Source organism: Barbus barbus (assembly GCF_936440315.1).
Source record: "Barbus barbus genome assembly, chromosome: 21".
In the NCBI taxonomy this organism is placed as follows: domain Eukaryota; kingdom Metazoa; phylum Chordata; class Actinopteri; order Cypriniformes; family Cyprinidae; genus Barbus; species Barbus barbus.
Window position 1 is genome coordinate 17,079,265 of NC_136749.1, and position 21,479 is coordinate 17,100,743.

Consider the following 21,479-nt stretch of genomic DNA (forward strand, 5'->3'; position numbering starts at 1 on the left):
TATATATATATATATATATATAAAAGCACTGCTATTTTTCATACTACTTTTTAAAGTATCATTTATTATATAAAATTAAGTTACACATTATGAGTCACTAATTATACCGATTCAAGTAGCATGATGCTTAAGTTAGCTGCATTATAACACAGTAACAGATCCTGTTCTTTATTTCAAGTTGATATGACCTCTATTCATCTCTGGTTATTGTGAAAAAATGAAAATGGCTCTAAATAAAAACTGTTTCTCCATTCCCAACCCTATTATTTACTGTATGAACCTTTTTTCCAATTTCAAGACATTCCTGGATGCTCCCAAAAGAGGTTTTGTCAGATTTATCTAACCTCTGGGGACAGTTTTGTCCCTAAAGTATACTGTAGCTAAATAACTCCAAACACACATACAGCTAATACAGGAAGCACTCAGCAACACACACAAAAGTGAGAAGACTATTTCCACTGGATGTGTGTGTCTAATGGTGTTATATTGTGAAATACGGGCAGGTATTGAACTGTGTGTATTTCTGTGGGAGAAGGAAAGAGTGTAGAAATATAATCTCATAGTTTTAGAGCTGTATTGACTCCACATCTTCTGAAGGACACAACCACATTCCAGCTCTGCAGCTTATTTTAGCGAAAGAATGGAGAAATCTAGAGCAATATTCATTTTTTAGTTTACCTTTATATGTTAAACAGTTTTAGTATTGTGATTAGTCTCAATGTAAAGGTAAAATATGAATCTAACAGCAAAACCTGTTGAGAACCAATGCTTTAGAGACTAGAAAACGGAGCAGAAAGAAGATCTAGAATTCGAAAGGAACAGTTACAGAGAAAAAGTATGTGGATGGTGATGCAGTGAGAAAGCATATTGTTTCACAAAGCTTTCCTTTGTTACTGACTGACCTCTCTATCCCCCTGATCAGGTCACTTTGGTTTGGTCACTGGAGAGCTGCTTTACTTTAGCCATCATCTCATAGACCAATAACCCTAAAATAATCTGCTCACCACATTAATAAAGCACATTTTCTGCTGCTTGTGCTTGTGTCCTTGGCGATGATTATACGATTTTTACCCCAGAATCCCTGAGGAAAGTCATTGGATTTTGCTGAGCAGGGAAACAGGACAAAGTTGCCTTGTAATGCGCTCAGTCCGAACAGCTAAATCCTGCCCAGTCGACATGCATGCGGTTCACTCGTACATACACACACAGCGTATGCAAGCGCACGGCACATGGCTTAAAAACAGGTAGTTTGCCTCTTAGAGCAGATGTAATCTCTCACACTGTTGTAAACCTGACCTTAATCTCACCAAAACATGCTTTTTGAGTTATTAATGATCAAAGCTCAGTGCTTATCTACCCACACAAAATCCACAAAAACACACACTTCACACGCACATGGCACAATGAACAATTGTGAACAGACATCTAAGCCACAAATTCTTTTCGGTGGGCAGGATGTAAATAAATGTTTTTATGCTATTTCACATCTGTGGTGGCATTTTCACCATTCTGAACAATTTTAGCGCTGTTTTTGACAAGGAGAGCATAGTGTCACTGAAGAGCATGACTGAGATGAATATGAAATGTGATATGTAAAAACAACTTAACATATCCCTTTGGAACAGGATATTTTTATCGTGCCTTTTCCAGTTTTGCAAAAAAGTATGACAGTATTATTGTGTGTATTTAATTAGCCTTAGAAAGATTTCATTCTCATCACAGAATACTTTTAAGATGTGGTGGAAATGCTACTGTGGTGTTGTGGTTTTGCATTTAAAAATGGCAAACATAACAGAATTCTTTTGTGATGTGTGTATATCCACATTTGGACAGATTAAATAAACTAGTGAGAGCATGATGGGTTTATTTTCTAAAAGTCCACAGGGCCCAAACTGGCCATAGTTGGAGAAACGCCCATATGTACTCAATCAAAAGCCAAGGGAACAGTCTTGACTCCATGTGTGTTTGTGTTCCAGCTGTGGTTCAAAGGCACCATGACGGCCCAGGGGAGATGGGAAAACCAGTGGTCATCGCTAAAGACCAACAGGAGAGGATGAAGGAAATGTTTAAGATAAACCAGTTTAACCTAATGGCCAGCGAGATGATTGCACTCAACCGATCTTTACCGGATGTGCGTCTCGAGGGGTGAGTGTCTGCTTAGTTATGATTGCTTCCTTTAAAGTGAGTTTGTTTTTGTTTAATAGATACATTTTATGCCTGTAACTGAACCAAATGAACATTTTGAAATGGAGATTATGTTTTGAACTGTGAGGGTTGGTGTTTGGCTGTTTGACTTTAGAGTAACTGACAATCGTATTGCGGCGTGTGTGTGTGCTTTTTGCTGAGTGAAATGCGTGTGTGGCAGGGAGTGAAATGTAAACATTGATCCGTGAAATGTGTTTATTTTCTGCCCCTCAGATTAATTACCGGAGATGTATTTTTTCTCAGCTGTGTTTGAAGCAAACCAATAGAATAAATATTTTCAATTAAAAGATAAGAGTGTGTCAATTACAGAGTCACAGTCATGACCTAACTCCACACACACACACACACACACACACACACACACACACAGCATCAGACTCGCAACTATCACCTTCACAAGAATGTGATCTTCTAAGTCTAAGTCTTATAACTAAGAACATATGTTACTTGTAAATGCACAAACTTATTAAAACAAAGAGTTGAGGGGAAATTGGTTGAAATCTGAGTGAGAATGAAAGAGCTGAACTCTTCTTCTTAAAGCAGGATGTGGTCTGCTCTCTTTTCAGCTGTTTTCCATCTTTGGTTTTGTAAATGTGAAGATTAAGCTGCTTTTGGTCTCACTGTACTAACGTACACTAGCAGTCAAACGTTTAGACACACCTATTCGTTCTATGTTATTCGTTTTTTTCACATTGTAGCACAATCTATCTGTCTGTGCGTGTGTGTATTATATTTGAGTTTTGTCGAGAAATTTGTGCACATGCATAACTTACTGTATATGAGTCTAAAAACTATTTTCAACGAAAAGCTTTTAGATCAAAAAGTATTTAAGCAGTCAGGTGTGTCATTCTGACCACAAACTGTCAACTCAGACAGGAAGTGACCATCTGTTCGACACATAAGCAACATTATTTTTACATGCAGTTTGTCTATTTTTTTGTAAAACACCAGAGTTTGTATTGCTTGTTGTTTTGCAGAGTTATGTGATGAGAATTTCTGCCCATTCAAATGTGATTAAATACACATAATTATGCTAAAGTGTTCAAACGTTTGGGGTCAATTCTATATTACTTTAAAGAAATGTATATTTTGACGCAGCCTGCAAATTAATGCAGCCTTGGTGAGCATAAGAGACTTTCAGAAACATAAAAAAGTCTTACCGACCCCTAACGTTTGAATGGTAGTATACAAATATGTAATTAATTATAGTAATATGTGCAGCAAGATCACTGGAATTAAAAAGTATCACAGGACATTTCAATAAAATTAAATATTTAATATTGTTGTACGTTTTCACTGAGCCTTTTCCACCGAAGCCATGTCCAAACTCATAGTTACATTTACCTAAGACACTGGACTGTGAATTACGTAGTGTGTGAGGAATTGTTTGATGTGTCACAACCATCCACCCTAAGTGTTATTTAAACACCTATTATCCTGTAAGCGTTTGCCATGTCAAATATTAACTGCTAATATTTGTGTTGTAGAGGTCAGATTACTGTGTGGACTGTGAGTGTGGGTGTGTGTGTATTTTTCACACTACGTAATACACCTTCTATTTCTGTTACACTCTGCAGTAGTAAGTTCACTGAGGTGAGACAGAGAAAAGGAAAGATGTGTAGAGAAGATGTCACATTCGTCCTTGAGAAAGCAAAGAAAAAGACTTTTGTGTGCGTGTGTATTTGTGACGCTTCTTTTGTTCTGTTTATATCGCTCCAAACAGTTCCCCCTCCGTTCCCACTGCACTAAATAATGTGGAGTTTGTCCCTCTGCAGTGGACACACACGCTTTCAAAAGGCCTTGCCTTAAATATTTACGGTTTTAATAAGTCCCTGGATGTTCTCTCTTTCAAGCGCGACCATGGAAACTATTCCACCATGACAATTATGCCACCCGAAGTCTCGGAGCCAAGTAAAGCAGAAGCACGTCTGTGAGGCAAACGCAATATTCACACACTCGCATACAGCTGCACGTCAAGCATTACGTCAAGTGTGTTTAATGAACTAAATCGTTTGCATATGCATCCTGGCAGTGCCTGGCGGGGTGATAAATCACTGGGTCACTGGGGGGAAACTGCAGGTCTGATAAAAATGCCAGGATTATTGTTGTTTAATGAGTTTTGTAATTATGTAGTACCATCTCTTACCATCTGTGTGTGTGTATGTATATATATTTATATGTATTTGGATGCAACAATACAGTTAGCCAATGGTTCAATTCATACCTCAGTTTTTTAACCACGAATTTTGGTTTGGTTCTGATGGCTTGGGCTGCGTGATTTGGCTTGAAATTCCAGTTTGCATTCCAGTATTTGTTTTAAACTATCTGATATTAACAGATATATTGTCAAACTGTGACTCTCTCTTTATGTGTGTGTGTGTGTGTGTGTGCGTGCATGCAGGTGTGCTTGGAGGTGTCTATAGTTTATCTTCCTGTCAGTCAGCGTAGGGGTGGGCGATATGGCAAAAATATCATATCACGATTTTTTATAGAAATATCACGATTCACGATTTTTATCACGATTCTTTGTTAGTTTTACTATTTTGGTTTTACAAGTTGTCTGAGCATTACAGCCAAACTAGAAAGACAAAGATGCATGGCAGATATTTAGGCCAAAGTGGGCGAAGATAAAAAATCTTTGTCATTATTTTATTTTTCTTATTAAAAAAATAAGAACAAAGATACACATTACAAATACACATACAAATAAAACAAACAGTGCTTTATTTTCAGGTACAATAGGTGTATTTAGCAGAGCATTCAATGAAATTGAATGAACAAGTATAAAAATAAAACACTAGATAGACTGATTCCTAAAGCAACTGTATTAAAGTTTTTCAGTCAAGATTAGTGAGTGATTTTTCTCTTTGCGTTTTGTTGTTTTGTTAACGTTAAATGAATAGTTCCCGCACAAATTAATATTCTGTCATCTGTCTGTCAATTCTGTCATAATGTTGTATTTTTATATCATCATTTACTCAAAAGTTGTTTTAAACCGGAATGAGTTTCTTTCTTGTGCTGAACATTTATAAATGCTATTTTGAAGAAGGTGGAAAACCAATCAGTTGCTGGTCCTCAGTGACTTCCATAGGATTTTTCTTTCCTGCTATCAAAGTCAATGTGGACCAGCAACTGTTTGGTTTTCCACTGAGTAAATAATGACAGAAATTAAATTTTAGGGTGAACTATCCCTTTAATGACAGTCGACAGCACGTTTAGTGTCCTGTCCCTTTAAGAGCTGCACGCATCTAATATACAGTACAGGCACGCATCCGTTTCTCTCTTAACTATTTACTTTCATTTTAGAGATAACCAACTCAGTCTGTATGTAAACCTTGTGTGTTTTGACAGTATTAGCGCAAAATATAACTTAGTTGAGTAATCAGGCGCTGTTAGACAGGCGTTTTAGCGCGCGTGCTTCAGGTGTATGTGCTCAGAACAAGCGCACGTCAGACCAGCGCGCGAATTAAACATTTAACCAGCAAGGCTTGTATGCAAATAATGTACTTTTGCGATCGCGAATAAGTGCAGTGTCCTGTCTGAGTAACTCTACTGCTGTATGTCGTGTTGTACAGTATATAGAGACGGCGGCGCCAGAACTGTATCTGACAATGTGTGCGGTAGCGCGATACTACGATATTTCTTAAAAAGCAGATCGTGGAGACATTTTTATCGTCCACGATCAAAAATCGTCATATCGCACACCCCTAAGTCAGCGTTTAACACCATTTTTCGAGTGTTAAAGTTAATACATTTTAAGTGAATACATTGTTCCTGTGATGGCAAGCAGAGTATTAAGCATCCTTTACTCTAGTTTTCAGTGTCACATGATCCTTCAGAAATTATTCTAATATGCTGATTAGCATTTTCTTCAAGATTCTTTGATGAATAGATAGTTCAAACGAACAGCATTAATTTAAGAGATAAAAATAAGCAGCAAAGGTTTTGAAAAATGTAAAAAGAAACATTAGGATTGTTTTACAAATAACAACATTTGGTCACACTTTATTCCAATTATGTTTGCTATTAACACACCATTAATTATGACTGTTGCCTCAATAAACTCCTAATTTGCTGCTTATTAATAGTTAGTAAGGTAGTTGTTAAGTTTAGATATTGGGTCGGATTAGGGATGCAAAATATGGTCTTGCAGAATATGTGCTTTATAAGTACTAATAATCAGCCAATATGTTAATAATAGGCATGCTAATAAGCAATTAGTTAATAATGAGAATTGGTCCCTATACTAAAGTGTTACCCAAGATTTTTACGTCTTACAAAAAAAAAAGTAAAATGCAGAATGTTGGTCTACAATTATTTTTTAGAACTCTATTGTTTTTTTTATTTGTTTGATTCAACCATGCAAACAGGTCAAGTAACAGTTTTAAAGTTTGCCCATGGTTTTCTATGTTGAAGTGACAGAATTTGAGCGAGTGGAGATGCGCAGTGTGGGGTGTGTATGCTGCAGCTGGAATAGAGTGAGTAAATGAGCCTGTGAGAGTCGTCATGTTTGCCTGCATCTGAATTTCTCTGCAAATATGACCTCATATTTGCATGAGAGCACATGGTCTGATGTATTTTGTTGACTCTACAGCTCAAAAACATGTAAGGGAAGAAGAAGGATCCTTCTTCTCATTTCTCTCTCTCCCTCGTTCATTCTCCTCACACACAAACTGACAAATCTGCAGCAAATCTGCATGATGCGATCATATCGACATGCACCAAGAAGGTTTCCGGCATCTTGTTAAATTCATGTCATGAAGGATCTGTTCTGGGGTCCACTGAGTGTGTGTAGAAAATTACATGCACTCAAAATCAGATTGTCATAAGTATAGTCTACTCTATACATCATTTCTTTCAAAATATGCAGCAGACTTCCCAGAGAAAAGTCATCTAAACCTAAAAAACCCCATCTTTCTATATTGCCAGACATTGAAAATGATTCACAGGCGATTGTTGATTTACTTCTCTTGTCTCTGCATATATAAGCTGGGGAAGGAAAACTGAAGCACTTCAGCTTTAAGGATTGTTTTTCGTCTGGTTGGAAGATCAGATTCTGATTGGACTGATTTGACAGTATCTTAGCAACGCTCTTCAAACATGTCATTATGCTTTACTGTGCATCAGCAGATAAACCTTTTCCCAGTTACCTCTCTGTTTTCCCTGACCTTCTGCTCTCTCCCTTGTCTTACACACACACACATACACACTCATAGCGCCTAAGTGCTGTGTGTGATGTGTACTAAATTACTGTTTTGCCGCTCTGAATGGAGTAAAATGGAATACATTATTCTGTTTCTCTAAATTACATATCAAAGAAGGACGAGTGAGAGCCGGAGAGAGAGAGAGATCTGATATCAAAGAAGTAAGATATCTCAATCTCTACGGAAGGAAGGAAGTGGAATAGCTAGGTGAGAAAAAAAGGAAAGTGGAGATGAAAGCTACTGAAAATGTATCTGCCAAAGGGGAAGTAAGTGTGTATGTGTGTGTGAGCAAGCATCTTCATGTATTTGTGCCTGTTTCTTCCCAAACACACCCTTGCGTGAACTGTCCCAATATTGTGTCATCTAGATTATCCCTGAAACCTTGGCAAAACAGGAAACTGAAATCTGATTGATTTATTAAGCAATAAATGAGTTTCACATTTGTGTTTTTTCACATTTTATCAGTCAAACTGTGGCATTCAGAAATCGGACATGGAGAACAACTGATGTGCTGAGTAGATATAATTTAAACCAGGGATTAAAAACAGTTCAACAAACAAAAACAAACCATTTTTAAAAACTAAACCTATTCATTACTTAAAGTCATACTGTAGTTCACCCAAAAAGGAAAATTCTGTCATTAAAGTTACCTGCCCTCATGTCGTTCCAAACCAATAAGACCTTTGTTCATCTTTGTAATACCTGACCTTCTCTCAGACAAACTGAGACAGCTCTCTGTGCCCTCCTCCATCTGTCAGTGGATCACCAGCTTCCTGACAGACAGGCAGCAGCTAGTGAGGCTGGGCAAACTCACATCCAGGACTCTCACCATCAGCACTGGCGCCCCTCAGGGTTGCGTTCTCTCCCCACTGCTCTTCTCTCTCTACACGAATGACTGCACATCAAAGGACCCCTCTGTCAAGCTCCTGAAGTTTGCGGACGACACTACAGTCATAGGCCTCATCAAGGACGGTGACGAGTCTGCTTACAGACAGGAGGTTAAGCAGCTGGCTGTCTGGTGCAGTCTTAACAACCTGGAGCTGAACACGCTCAAAACTGTGGAGATGATAGTGGACTTCAGGAGAAACCCCCCTGCTCTCCCCCCACTCACCATCATGAACAGCACTGTGACTTCAGTGGAGTCATTCAGATTCCTGGGCACCACCATCTCCCAGGACCTGAAGTGGGACAATCACATTGACTCTATTGCGAAAAAGGCCCAGCAGAGGCTGTATTTCCTCCGCCAGCTAAGGAAGTTCAACCTGCCTCAGGAGCTGCTGAAACAGTTCTACTCTGCAATCATCGAGTCTGTCCTATGTTCTTCTATAACTGTTTGGTTTGGTTCAGCTACCAAAACAGACATCAGAAGACTACAACGGACAGTTAGGACTGCTGAGAGAATTATCGGTGCCCCTCTGCCCAGCCTCCAAGAACTTTACACCTCCAGAGTGAGGAAAAGGGCTAAGAAAGTCACTCTGGACCCCTCACACCCAGCTCACTCTCTCTTTGTACTGTTGCCCTCTGGCCGGCGCTACAGATCACTGAGCACCAGAACAGCCAGACACAAGAACAGTTTTTTCCCCCAGGCCGTATCCCACCTGAACAACACATAACACACCCCGGTACTGTACATCTGTAAATAACTCAAACCTTCATCTGTACATAGGACACATGCACATTCACAGTTCTGTCTATGGTCATGTCTCTTTTCTGTATATTTTTATTTTTATTACTATTGTTATCCTTAATTATTGTATATTCTCTTCATTAGTGTTCTTTATCACCTTAATTATATGTTGTCTGCACTATGTTTGTACTTTCTGTACTGGAAGCTCATAACACCAAGACAAATTCCTTGTGTGTGCAAACACACTTGGCAATAAAGCTCTTTCTGATTCTGATTCTGATTCTGATTCTGAAGATATTTTTTATGAAATCCTTGAGCTTTCTGATCCTGCATAGACAGCAACACAACTGACACAATCAAGGCCCAGAAAACAAAAAAATAACAACTTTATTAAAAAATTATTCTATTCAGTGGGTTATCGCAAATCCGCAGGGCCCCCCTGCAAGTTGCAAGTCAGGGGTTTACATTGCAATATTGTAAATATTTCAGTTTTAAACCATGAAGGCAAGCCAATGGGTATCACACAAACAATGTGCAAACTTTGCACAATAGTTATGCTGGTGAACGTAATGAGGTTACTGGTGAGGAGTAATATAATAGCCTAATCTTTTATTATCCTCACAGTGCTTCAGTTATATTTTATTTAATCATAAAAGTAACCTAATAATAATAATTGACCTAATAATAAAAAGAAAATGTAACAGGCCTACATTAATTGAAAATGCCAAATACTCTTAATATTGCCAGTGTTTGATGCTTTTGACAATATCTCTGGCTATCATCGATACATGATCATTGTCTTTCGATGCTCCCCAGCAAGAGCAATGTATCGCAGCCCCGAGAAGTGTGTGCCCTGCGTGCCCGTCTGCTACGCCACTGCTTCTCTTCCATGTCAGTCTCCGGTACTGGTACTGTCGTGAATGTGTGTTGAATTCTGATATGGAAGAGATTAAATTGACCTATCGGTAAGCCCCGCCCCCTTAGTTACTGTTGCTCCCTTGGACAAACAAACAATCTGCTCACCCTACAAACTAAAAAATTATAACATTTAACTATATAGAAATATATAAAAAATAATAAAGCACAAGAAAATTACTTAAAACTTCAACTAAAATGAAAATGGAAAATACATAAATAAAAATAAAAGTGAATTCACTATATGAATAAAGACTGGAACTAAATATTAGACAAGTTTGATCTGGTCTGGTACCAGTTCGGCGAGACAACAGTTACATCATTACTGTTACAACAGTTACATTAAACAATATGTCAAAACAACAGAGCTGTACACATCACAAGTGCTCAGTGTTGTTTGTGGTAATGATCTCTGGCTGCTGTCTCTTCTAATATTTTTAACTAGCTCCAGACACGCTTCTTTTCAACTCTTTCCGCTACATGCACATTACTTCTCTCCCCGCTGAAGACGTTAAGCACCCTGTTGCTGAATAAAAAAGAGCTTCTGTCAGATGACAACAGTTATTTAAACAACAGTAGCTCAGAAACGGCAGTGAGAAATTGATACTTTTGTTAGAACGCTGTAGAAAATGAGAATGAAGCAAGAGGGTTCGAAAACAATAGACAACTGATTAAAAAGTTGATCCTAACTTAATATTCAAATCCACTTTGCCTAAACTGGTGAAAATGTTTATATTTTTTTGTAGAACTATTCTCAGACCCCATTTTGACAAGTAATTTTACTTTTGCAAAGTACTGCTGTTCACAAGGAAATTAGTAAAAAAAAACTTTTGAGGACCTCTGTTGCGATACAGAGGCTGAACCTTTTGGATCATTAATTGAACATCTCTGCTGTAGAATATGAACAAGATTTGTTGTTGTATTGACCTTCATAAAATGATTAACTGTTCAAACGTGTGCTTGATGACCTGATTGGCTTTTCAGTGTACTGTTTAACGATGTAATTAACATAATCACTGTGTGATTCATCAGCTAAATTATGCATTGCTTGAATTCTCGTTTTGCATTTTTTACTCTTGCTTCTTTTGTCGCGTGTGAGTTTTTTGGTTTGCCTCCCCAGTGTGGCGAGCAAAACGTTTTTGGCTTGTATTTTTGTAATTAGCAAGTTGTGCAGAACCATTAAAAGCATATGGTCTAGACTGTAAACTCACAGTCAGCATAGATTTACACAACCACGCCAACACACGCTGTTTTTATAGTTGTGTCTCATAGAGAGAACAGCTCACAGCTGGGAACAATACTGACCTTTTCTCCTTCACTGCATTCCTGCTGTCTGGGAGGGAACTCTGTATGTGTATGTGTATGTGTATGTGTATGTGTATGTGTATGTGTATGTGTATGTGTCTGTGTGTGTGTGTGTGTGTGTGTGTATGTGTATGTGTATGTGTATGTGTATGTGTATGTGTGTGTGTGTGTGTGTGTGTGTGTGTGTGTGTGTGTGTGTGTGTGTGTGTGTGTGTGTGTTTGATGCTGAGAGCTGTACTGTAGTAAGGTAACACAATATTTCCTTTACAGTTTGACAGTGTCCATTTTTATGTCTTTTTTACTTTCATTCAGGTAGCTTTTATTGGCATGGTTAAAAAAAAGTCTTCTGAGTTCAAGAGTTTCTGAGGAGTCAAGAGAGGCATGTCTTCTAAAAGCATGAGAAAATAATTTACTCTACAGAGTGAATAAATAAGTTAATGTATAATTTTTTAAATAATAAATGATTAATGTAAAAATTATTTTCAATAAGATACTAAAGTTTTGGAGTCAAGGAGGTGATGTGAGTTGAGGCACTGTTTCCACATTATAATCAATACAATTCAAATAAATTTTTTTTTGCCTAGTATTGTTTAAAAGTTTTTTGTTGGTATATTTTTTAAATATTTTGAAAGAAGACTCTTATGCTCACCAAGGCTATATCCTTCAGAAATCATGCTACTGTAATATGCTGATTTGATGCTAAAGTAACATTTATTATTATTATCAGTGTTGAAAACTGCTCAAATTTATTTGTTGAAACTGATTTTTTTTCAGGATTCGATGTAAAAGTAAAAATGCTGACAGAAAGGAGTGGTCTGTGTGTGTAAAAAAGTGTCTTCACAACCAACTGAAAGTTTATTTCAACTGCTTTACACAACTACACAAAGGTTTGACCAAATAAAAACTTAAAAATTAGTCAAATGTGGCCTTAAGGCCACAATTGCCATTTGTAGTCTGTGTTTTGGATTATGAAGCCTGCCGTGACACCAGCTGGTTGTTTTTGTATTTTCATTTTCTGTTTTGATTCTGTTCTTTGATATGATGAAAGCGCTGGTCAGAGAGATTTGGATTTAGCATGTGTGTGTTTGAGATTACGGTGACTTTGAGAACTGATGACTAACCGATCCTGTGTGTCCTCTGGCTGTTATCTCTGCTTTAGAGGGAGAGCAAAAGTAAAAGAGAAAGGTTGTCCTCAATTACTCCTCCCAAACACACACACGCACACAGCTGAAAATGTGTGTAAAATCGCAGTGAGCTGCATCACTGGACTAACTCAATCTAGTAGGATGTCCTGTAAATGACTGAATAACTACAGCTCATATTCTTCTTCCACTGCATTTCTCTTTCTCTCTCTCTCTCTCTTTGCTGAAGCAAAGATTTGGCCTGAGGAGTCCAGTATATAATGTGCGTGTGTGAGAGAGAGAGAGAGAGAGAGAGCGAGTGATGGAAGAGTCCTACAGACCTACGGCTGTTTTTGTCTCTCTCTGATTGCACCAAATATATCCAATTATTCCTAGGGCCTGAGAAATGTGATTGTGTGCATGTCTGGTGTCTCTGAGGGTTTGTGCGAGTATGTGTGTGTGTGTGTGTTTGTGATTCATCTTTGATTCTTTCCATCTTTTGATCAGCCATTCGTTTCCACATTGTTACTATTTTAGGCTGGTTTAGCCTTTGCTCTTAGACACACACACACACACACACACACTCGCACATATAAAGCCATGGCCAGGCATATGCTACCTCACCCACTCAACTCACTCACACTTTGATGGTGTCTGTGCTGATTGGAGGGAAGGGATGCATGATCTCCCTGCTTTACAAAATTGATTTTTATAGAGAGTCAGAAAATCTAGGAGAACGGACACCAAGGAATGAGAGCGAAATCTGTGCTTCATTTTAATCAAGCAGGTAGCAGGGCTGACCAATGAGACGCCTCGGCTGCAAATTAAACCATTGTCTGGGGTCCTGAGAGTCGACATCAGGTTAATGAATTTAAAAAGAGCAGTCTGTGAGTTTCCAGATGATGAGTTTAAGAAAGATGGGGCCAAGAGGGTCTGTGTTACTGCAGTGATGGGACATGATGGGCTACAACCCCTCACCTTCATTTAATTAATTGTGTGTGTGATGGCAAGTAGGTTGGAAGGTGTTTTGTCTCTCTTTAAATCTTTTAGTGTTATTGTTTTTGTGTAAGTTATTAGTCATTTAGATCATTGTGGTTTTGTGCTTGATGTTTTGTCTTTTTGGGTGACCGCAGACCAAAATCCCCCAGCTGTGCCAGGGCAAACAGGAAATGAGGCAGGAAGTGAAAGCCTGTGTCCCACTTTAGCTCTCCAGATACAGCAAACACCTGGCTTTCCTCTTCCTACAACAGCATAGACTGACACAGTGACCTGCAGTTACATAATCCACAAACTATCAACACATTCTCTGAACATACAGTCCCTCAAATCAGAGCCCTTGCTCTGGATGACTGATTGAAATTTAGACCAACGAGGAAGTTGAGGAATGGAATATTTACGGAAACACTGATTGGAATTTCAGACCATATTCTGGAATCCAAGAAGGATTGGAATCTCAGTTTCTCCCTCTTCAATTAAATCCATTGTTTGTTATTGCCAGAGCATTTCCAGAATAACTGGCTGCAATGAGAATTGGTGAATAAGACAAATAAAGTAACAATAAACATTACTGTAGATTGAGTAACCAAGTAATATTGACAAATACAAAATGAACAAAAGAATAAAATAACAGTACAGAGTACTGAAAGTGTATCTAACAATGAAATTAACAAAAATGGATAAATTAAGTAACCTTAATTTAACAGAACTTAAAGTAATAGCTCTATGGTGCCCTTGAAGGGACATAGTGATGAGGAAAAAAATTGATACATTTTTCGTTCCCCCGAGAAACTTTGCCTAAAATTTTTGTGAACGAATACAAAGTTTCTTGGGGGAGCTCAGAGGTTTTTCATGCAAACGCAAAAGTTTTGTGAGAGAATGCAAAGTTTCTTGGGAGCACAAATGCAAAACCAGTTTATGCTTTTATGCTAATATACAATAAGAAATGAGGCAGGAATGCTAATATGCATTTAATGCTAATATACAAAAACATATTATTCTTTTCTCCCATCTCTTATTTTGTTCTATGTCCAAAATAACCATGTCCCTTTAGGGGCTCCATATACCCCAAAACCAACTGAAATTTGAAGTCCTAAATCATTTACTGAATATGTTATCTTTTTTATTTGTGAAACTTAAACATGCTCATAATCAAATTTGGTGTGTCACAATAGTCTATTATACAGAAGAACCAATCACATTGCCATCATTGACATCATATGACCCATTTATTTTCATTGAATGAAAGCCTCAGCATTCCTCTAAGCTTCAATTGTGTTCAGACAGATATTTTTAGATGAACTGTTCCTTTAAAAAGATTGAGCTAAAGATAAATACTAGATGAAAGTGCTAATAACAGTAATAATAAATCTCTGTCTTGTTTTTGTTGGTAAATGCTGATTGTTAACTCATTCACACTGAATATTACACCATAAGGTGTGACCAAACCTGCCAAAGTCACAAACATTCATTCAGAATCTCTGTCATCATTCATTCCAGTGTCATCTGTTTTTAGAGTTCCTCACACTAAATGAGATGCATTCACAGTCTCTCCAGCAGCTCTCCACTCACCGTTTCTCCATAACAGCCTGTGTGTTTCTGATAAGTGCTAATCTCCACTCATCTCAAATAGAGCTCTCTGCAGCTCTCCAGACTCTGTGCGGTCTGTTTCTGTGCTCTGGAGGGAAGAGAGTTTAGGAGAATGCAGCTTTTTTAATATCTTGAACTTGATTGTCTACAGGTTTTGTTCATTCTCATTGCCTATTTTTATATTTTGCAGGTGTAAAACAAAGGTGTATCCAGACGATCTCCCACGCACCAGTGTTGTGATTGTGTTCCATAATGAAGCGTGGACCACGCTGCTCCGAACGGTCCACAGCGTCATCGACAGGTCACCGAGACCCCTGCTGGAGGAAATCGTGCTGGTGGATGACGCCAGTGAGAGAGGTGAGTGTGCGCACACTAGATTTCGCCAATGTTTTGGGGACCAAATGTTTCCACAAGGATAATAAAACTTGAAATCTCCTACATTGTGGAGAGCCAAGGGTCATAAGTTTAACAGCTTTGGAGGTTTGGGAGCATGTCTTAAAGAAATGTCATTGCTGGAATGCCACTCTCTCGTGTACGCACGTACAACAGTTAGCGGAAACTAGAGATTACGGTTTATAAAGTTTTAAATATGTATATTTTTCTTATACAAATGCATTGCCTCACTTTAGAAGGCCTTTATTAACCCTCCGGAGCCATGTGGAGTACTTTTTATGATGGATGGATGCACTTTTTGGGCTTCAAAATTTCAATCCCCATTCACTGCTATTATAAAGCTTGGAAGAGCCAGGCCATTTTTCAGTATAACTCTAATTGTATTCCTCTGAAAGAAGAAAGTCATATACACCTAGGATGGCTTGAGGGTGAGTAATCCCTTTAGTTTAGGGTTAGGCGATAGGAAACATTATTTTTCCAGTAAAAAACAATAGAGGTCAATGAAAACTTCCCACCATGCAAAGAAAACAAACGTGCCTAAGTATGCGTGTTTGCTGAAGCGTTTTCTTTTTTCTTAAAGTTACAGTTCACCCAAAAATTACTCACCCTCATGTTTGTTAAAACCTGTATGACTTTTTTCTGTGAAACACACAATTAGATATTTTGAATAACGTTCATGCTGCACTTTTCTTTACAATAATAGTTGATGAGGCTTCAAATGACAAAAAAGCACCATGATACTAGTCTATACAATATATAGGCTATGCTATTTTCCAAGTATTTTGTATCGACTGAAAGAAATAAAGCCATTCTGTACAAAAACTTGCCCTTGTATTGTATAGAATTGTATGGAAAGGAGCAGCTTAGGCATTCTACTATACATGTTTGTGTGGGCAATCCGAAGAATAGTCAAAGAGGTTGTGAAAGCCGTGTGAATGAGGAAATAATGGCGGTTTTCTATTTAGGGTGAAGTGTCCCCTTAAAACTGTAATGTAACAGATGTTTTCTTCCATTTTCTAATGGACATTTGATTGTAACAGGTGACTTGGTTCTATCCATCAGCTGTTGGATGAATGGAGGCAGATCCGAATGCGAAACTGAGGTTGATTTTAAGAAAGAGGCTTGGTTTAAGCAGACTACTTGAAGATCAAGTTATGACATTTTGATTATGAATCTTGGATGAATTGTCTAGTTAGATCAGTAACATACCTGTCAATTTGACAGACGTATGTGGTGCTAAATGCTGAGAGGGGAATGATAGCACAGAAATCTCTCGCATACACAAATAAATGCTCTCATACAGATTTCTTAGTTAAGATGAGGACATTGTACTGCAGCACTCCAGAGATAATGACATGGTTTTGTTTGCACTCTTTGAAAATGCCTGTATCATGTCAGCTCTTCTTTCGCAGTGTGTATTTTGTGTGTTTGTGTGCAGTGAAAGGGAACAGAACACATCTGGAGGAAAAAGATGGCCGGTGACCTTGTTGCGTATTAACGTCAATGATGAAATGTGATTTACGCACTGGAAAGCGAGCGTGTTTGTTAAGACAGATTTATACAGAGAGAGAGTGTGTGTATGTTCAGCCTGACGTCTCTGACTAGCTCTAATGTGTGTCTGCTGCTGTGCGGGTTTGCAGCTCTAGTGTCTTTGTCGTTATCTGCTGCACTAACCTGTAATTTGGCTAGATTATGGGATTAGTGGATTAGTAGGTGTAATAAATACATACCTGGAATTATATTATCAGTAGCCCACACATACACACATACACGCCCACATATACACTCATGTTAAAAGTCGGGGTCCTGTGAAAACCACCAGTATTTTTAGCATAGGGATCTACTTGTGTATATATACCATATCGATTATCAGCCAACATAAGGGATTTCTTTCAGTTGATTTTGGATACATATTGGTTGATGTTGGACATTTATTTGTACATGCTCTTCTTCTTTGTTTTTACCTTTGATATCATCTAATGCTCGCTTAAAAAAAATCTAATAAAAAATTATATATATATATAATCTAATGTAATCTTCAAATAATCTTTAAATGAATATAATTTTTCATAATGTACATTATAGTTTAGTATTTAAAATTTTAATTTTTATAATTTTTTTTATAATATACAAATAGAATTTTAATATCTGCCATTTATCAGTTATTGGTCATAACATGAAAATAATTATTGCCTTGTTGGTATTGGCCAGAATTTCATTACATCTTTGAATATGGAAATCATTATTAGAGCTATTAGAACCGCTCGAGAGTTATTAAATAACTGTGATAACAAAGAAAAAGTCCAAAGGCATTGAGCATCTTCATATTTCTAGCTCTCGTATATACTGTGCAGCTCATTCGCTGTGGTTTAAATTTTATTCACTTCTAAATGACATATACATTAGTCTATTGAGCCTAACACCTTACTCTAAAACTCATTAAAATGTCAAAATGACTAATTTCAAACGATAAATCAAATTATCATATGCATTTCTCCTGCTCTGCGGTGAATCCTGGGAAATCCGATTTAGCTGGTGTCGTACTTATTAGTGTAATTATTCAATCCAGGTGTTGACAGACCTGCCCTTGATTCTACAAGCATTTTTTTTTTCCATAGCCCTGAATCATCTTCTCCATCACTGCACTGCCACCGCCTTTCCCCCCGCATTGATGTGAGCGCCGAGTGTCGAGGCAGTGACACGATTAAAAACACTGAACATAGTGAAACAAAGACACACAGTGAGTGATAATGCTGATATCCTGCATTTTGTCATATACTTTGTGGTAGAATGCCATGAAGCAGCAGTGAAGCTTTGTGATGGATCAGGTTAACATTTAGTTTCCTATTGATTTTTAAACACTAACAGAGGGATTGGAGATAAGGTAAGAAGGTAAAAAAGAAACCGACAATAAACTATGAATTAATCTGTCTATATACTTGTTTATCCTAAATTTAATTGTATTTAGCAAAGCACGGTTTTTAAGAATAAACAAACTGAATTAATATAATTATTTTATAAAATATCTGGAGAGGCATCCAAAACAAAACAGTTCAAGTTTGTTAAATGTGTAATCTGTCACGGTAGTGGTTGTAGTAACGGCGCAAGACAAAGGATTAGACGTAAATATACTTTTAATAAACATCAACACACTTAGACCATTATAAACCTTAAACTGAGACAAAGACAAGGGGAGAACCGAGGACTTAGTCATGCATTTTTTAATGACCCTCATGGTCAAGTAAATGATGACTGAATTTATTTTTGAGTGAAGTGTCCCTTTAAAAGATCAAATTGGTTTAGACTGCAGCAATTACGTAAACCAACATTACATTGATATATTTTCATGTTTTAAGGTTATTCTTGTAGGCTGCTGTGTTGAGGAAGCCACCAAGTTTTTGCACTTGCAAATCCCTGTTATGCCACTGACTCTGAGTGACCCAAGAGGTCAGGAGCGTTTCAGCTGACTGTAGAGATGTGTCCTGCGGGTCTTTCACTGGCATTGGTCTCATTGGCAGCTGCTCCGGAGTGCTCTGACCTCTGCATAGATGACCTCTGCGTGACTCTGTTGCCCTCCGGCGTCATTGCAATGGCTGCTGAAAGCCCTGCACGAGTGCTCCATGTGACCCGGCTCGGGGTGTACAGCTCCAGGGTGAACATTCACTCACAAACACAGACAACAGCCAATGAAACTGCTGACAGCACTGTGATGGCAAACACACATGCAAAAACTTACATGAACACATGTTAGGACACTTGCTGTTACTGTTTTAATACGATGCGAAGAGGAGGATGAAACAAGATCGTCAGTGTTGCGAGCCAGATTTGAACCGACATTGTCTTTTTTAGTACTGCTGCTCAATTTGTCAAGAGTGCATTTCCCAAACTGGGATTCGTGAGGTACTGCAAGGGGTTTGCAAGTTGATGAAAAGCTAAGAATTAATGGAATAATGACAATGTAAAATTAAAAGAATAAGTGTGAAATAAAATGTAAAACCTCTGGGAGATTTTAAATAAATATATAGGTCTAAGGGGTTTAACTGACAAAAATCGTTGGGAATCTCTGCTCTAGGCTATTACAATATGAATAGCTCATTTAACATGTTCGGTGGTTTGAGGCATAAAACTGGCTTGTTCTGTTTTATGTCAGTGAATATCTGCTCACTTCAAACCTTCATTCTTTGGAAACGCTGACCTTACAGTTTCAGAGGAGCACTATTGATCTGAAGGACACACTAGAGGAAAAAGCTTTATCCCCTTTTCTCCCTTTGTCCTTTGTGTTTTTTCTACTGTATTGATTCCCTTTCTCTCAGGGTTTCTCTTTGTATTTCTTATACTCTCTGTTATCGGATATATGGTTTGTAATGGAAGGTAAATAGTGAATGGAACTGCTAAGATCTATCTTTTCCTCATTAGCGATTTCATAGGTGTGTCTGCCTTGTACTATTTCTTGTACTGTTTTTGTAAGCGAGTTCGTATTGCATCTGTGTTGTTGACTACAGGAAGTTGAGTACACTACTACTTGGGTCTTGTTTACGCACCAGTGTGGTTTTGACAATGTGATTTTGTTACTGTGCTGTATGTGTGTTTGTATTCTCAGTAGGCTATGTGTATGTTTAGTGTGCTTGTGTGTGTGTGGGGGTCAAGTTTTGCCGACATTGTGTGGACCAAATGTCCATACAATGATGATAAAACTTGAAATCACCTCATCTTTGGGGACCACCCAAACATCCTCGCAAAGAAAACAGCTTAATAAAACATACAAAAAATTCTATCATTACTTACTCACCCTAATGTCGTTCCAAACCAAAGATATTTTGAAAAACATTTAAGCTGTTTTTGTTCAACGAAGGGGGAAGTCAGTGGGATATATTGTTGTTTCTGGACCTCATTAACTTTAGATGTGGTAACATTTATCATTGTTCGTCAAATTGTTCATGGTCAGAAACAAGTCATTTCGATTGTATTCTGTGCAGTCTGGAATTTTGATTTTGCATCAGCATCAAGTCGAATTATATTTCTGCACTATTGATTTATACATTTTCACTGTATTGACAAAAACACACTGAGACATTTTTCGAAAATATCTTATTTTGTGTTTCACAGAAGAAAGAAAGGTTTGAAACAACAGGACAGTGAATAAATAATGACAGATTGTTCATTTTTGGGTGAACCGTGCCTTTAAGATCAGAGGTAGGGGATTGAAAGCATTATTACCTCAGTATAAAAATTATTACATCATTATAAAACCTATAGTCTCGCCATGACAGAAAAAGCGCAGCTGGAGTAACTGTAGCCACATCTGAATTTAGTCTGTAGGTGAGAGACTGCAGAGATTTTGACAGAGTGTTCATCCGAGAGTGCTTTGAAGCTTCATTGAAGCACACACACACACACACACTCCTGTCTAACCACTGCAACATTTTGACAGATGCAAAAAAGACACATCGATGTCTTCTTTTCTCACTCTGTCACGCACACATGCAGCAGTTCGCTCGGTAATAGATTGACTGCACAGGTCACGTCCTGCATAAGAATAGCTGCCAGCCCCCCTCCTCCCTCATCTGTGCTAATCTGCTTCTCCTGTAGAGAGATAAAGACCCAAATTCTTCCTCTCATCTTCCTGCCGCTCAATTTTGTCCTCTAATGATGTCCTCTCTCGTTCTCCTTCTCTCTCTTTCCACCCACTCACTCTTCCTCCTCTTTATTTCCACTTAAATGACTAGAGGAATAAGGCAGGATATTGATTTACTTGTGCATAGATTTACTCACGTGTATGCAGAGAGTGATGAGTGTTCATTTGAGTGGAGCATCCATTTGACTTGTTTTATACAACATGTTATGGAGTTTGCATATGCATTTAATTTACATAATGTGACATATTTGCGCCTTAAAGTGGGAAATATTGCAGAATGGAACTTGCGTGTTGTCAGGTTGTCTGTATGTGTGAAGAAGTTAAAGAGACGGATCACCAGATAATGACATGGAAACAGAAAATAAACGTTTTCTTTCCTGGCTGAATGTGAAACTCTTTTGTCTTTCTGTTTTTGGAGTGTTTTAGGGGGGTCACTGGCATGAGAAATCCCTGCTGCTCCTGCTGTCTTTGTAGTTCAGAGCGTTCTG

At 38.0% G+C, this 21,479-nt stretch overlaps 1 protein-coding gene across 1 annotated transcript in view; it reads left to right on the top strand.

The window, feature by feature from the left end:
* The window catches only part of LOC306887451 (polypeptide N-acetylgalactosaminyltransferase 1-like), a 103,938-nt gene that overhangs the window by 61,556 nt on the left and 20,903 nt on the right, over positions 1-21,479 (top strand). Inside the window, exons 4-5 of the mRNA XM_079445176.1 lie at positions 1,977-2,145; positions 15,154-15,320. Of these exons, the coding sequence (XP_079301302.1) occupies positions 1,977-2,145; positions 15,154-15,320 (336 nt within the window). The remainder of the gene's footprint in view (positions 1-1,976; positions 2,146-15,153; positions 15,321-21,479) is intronic.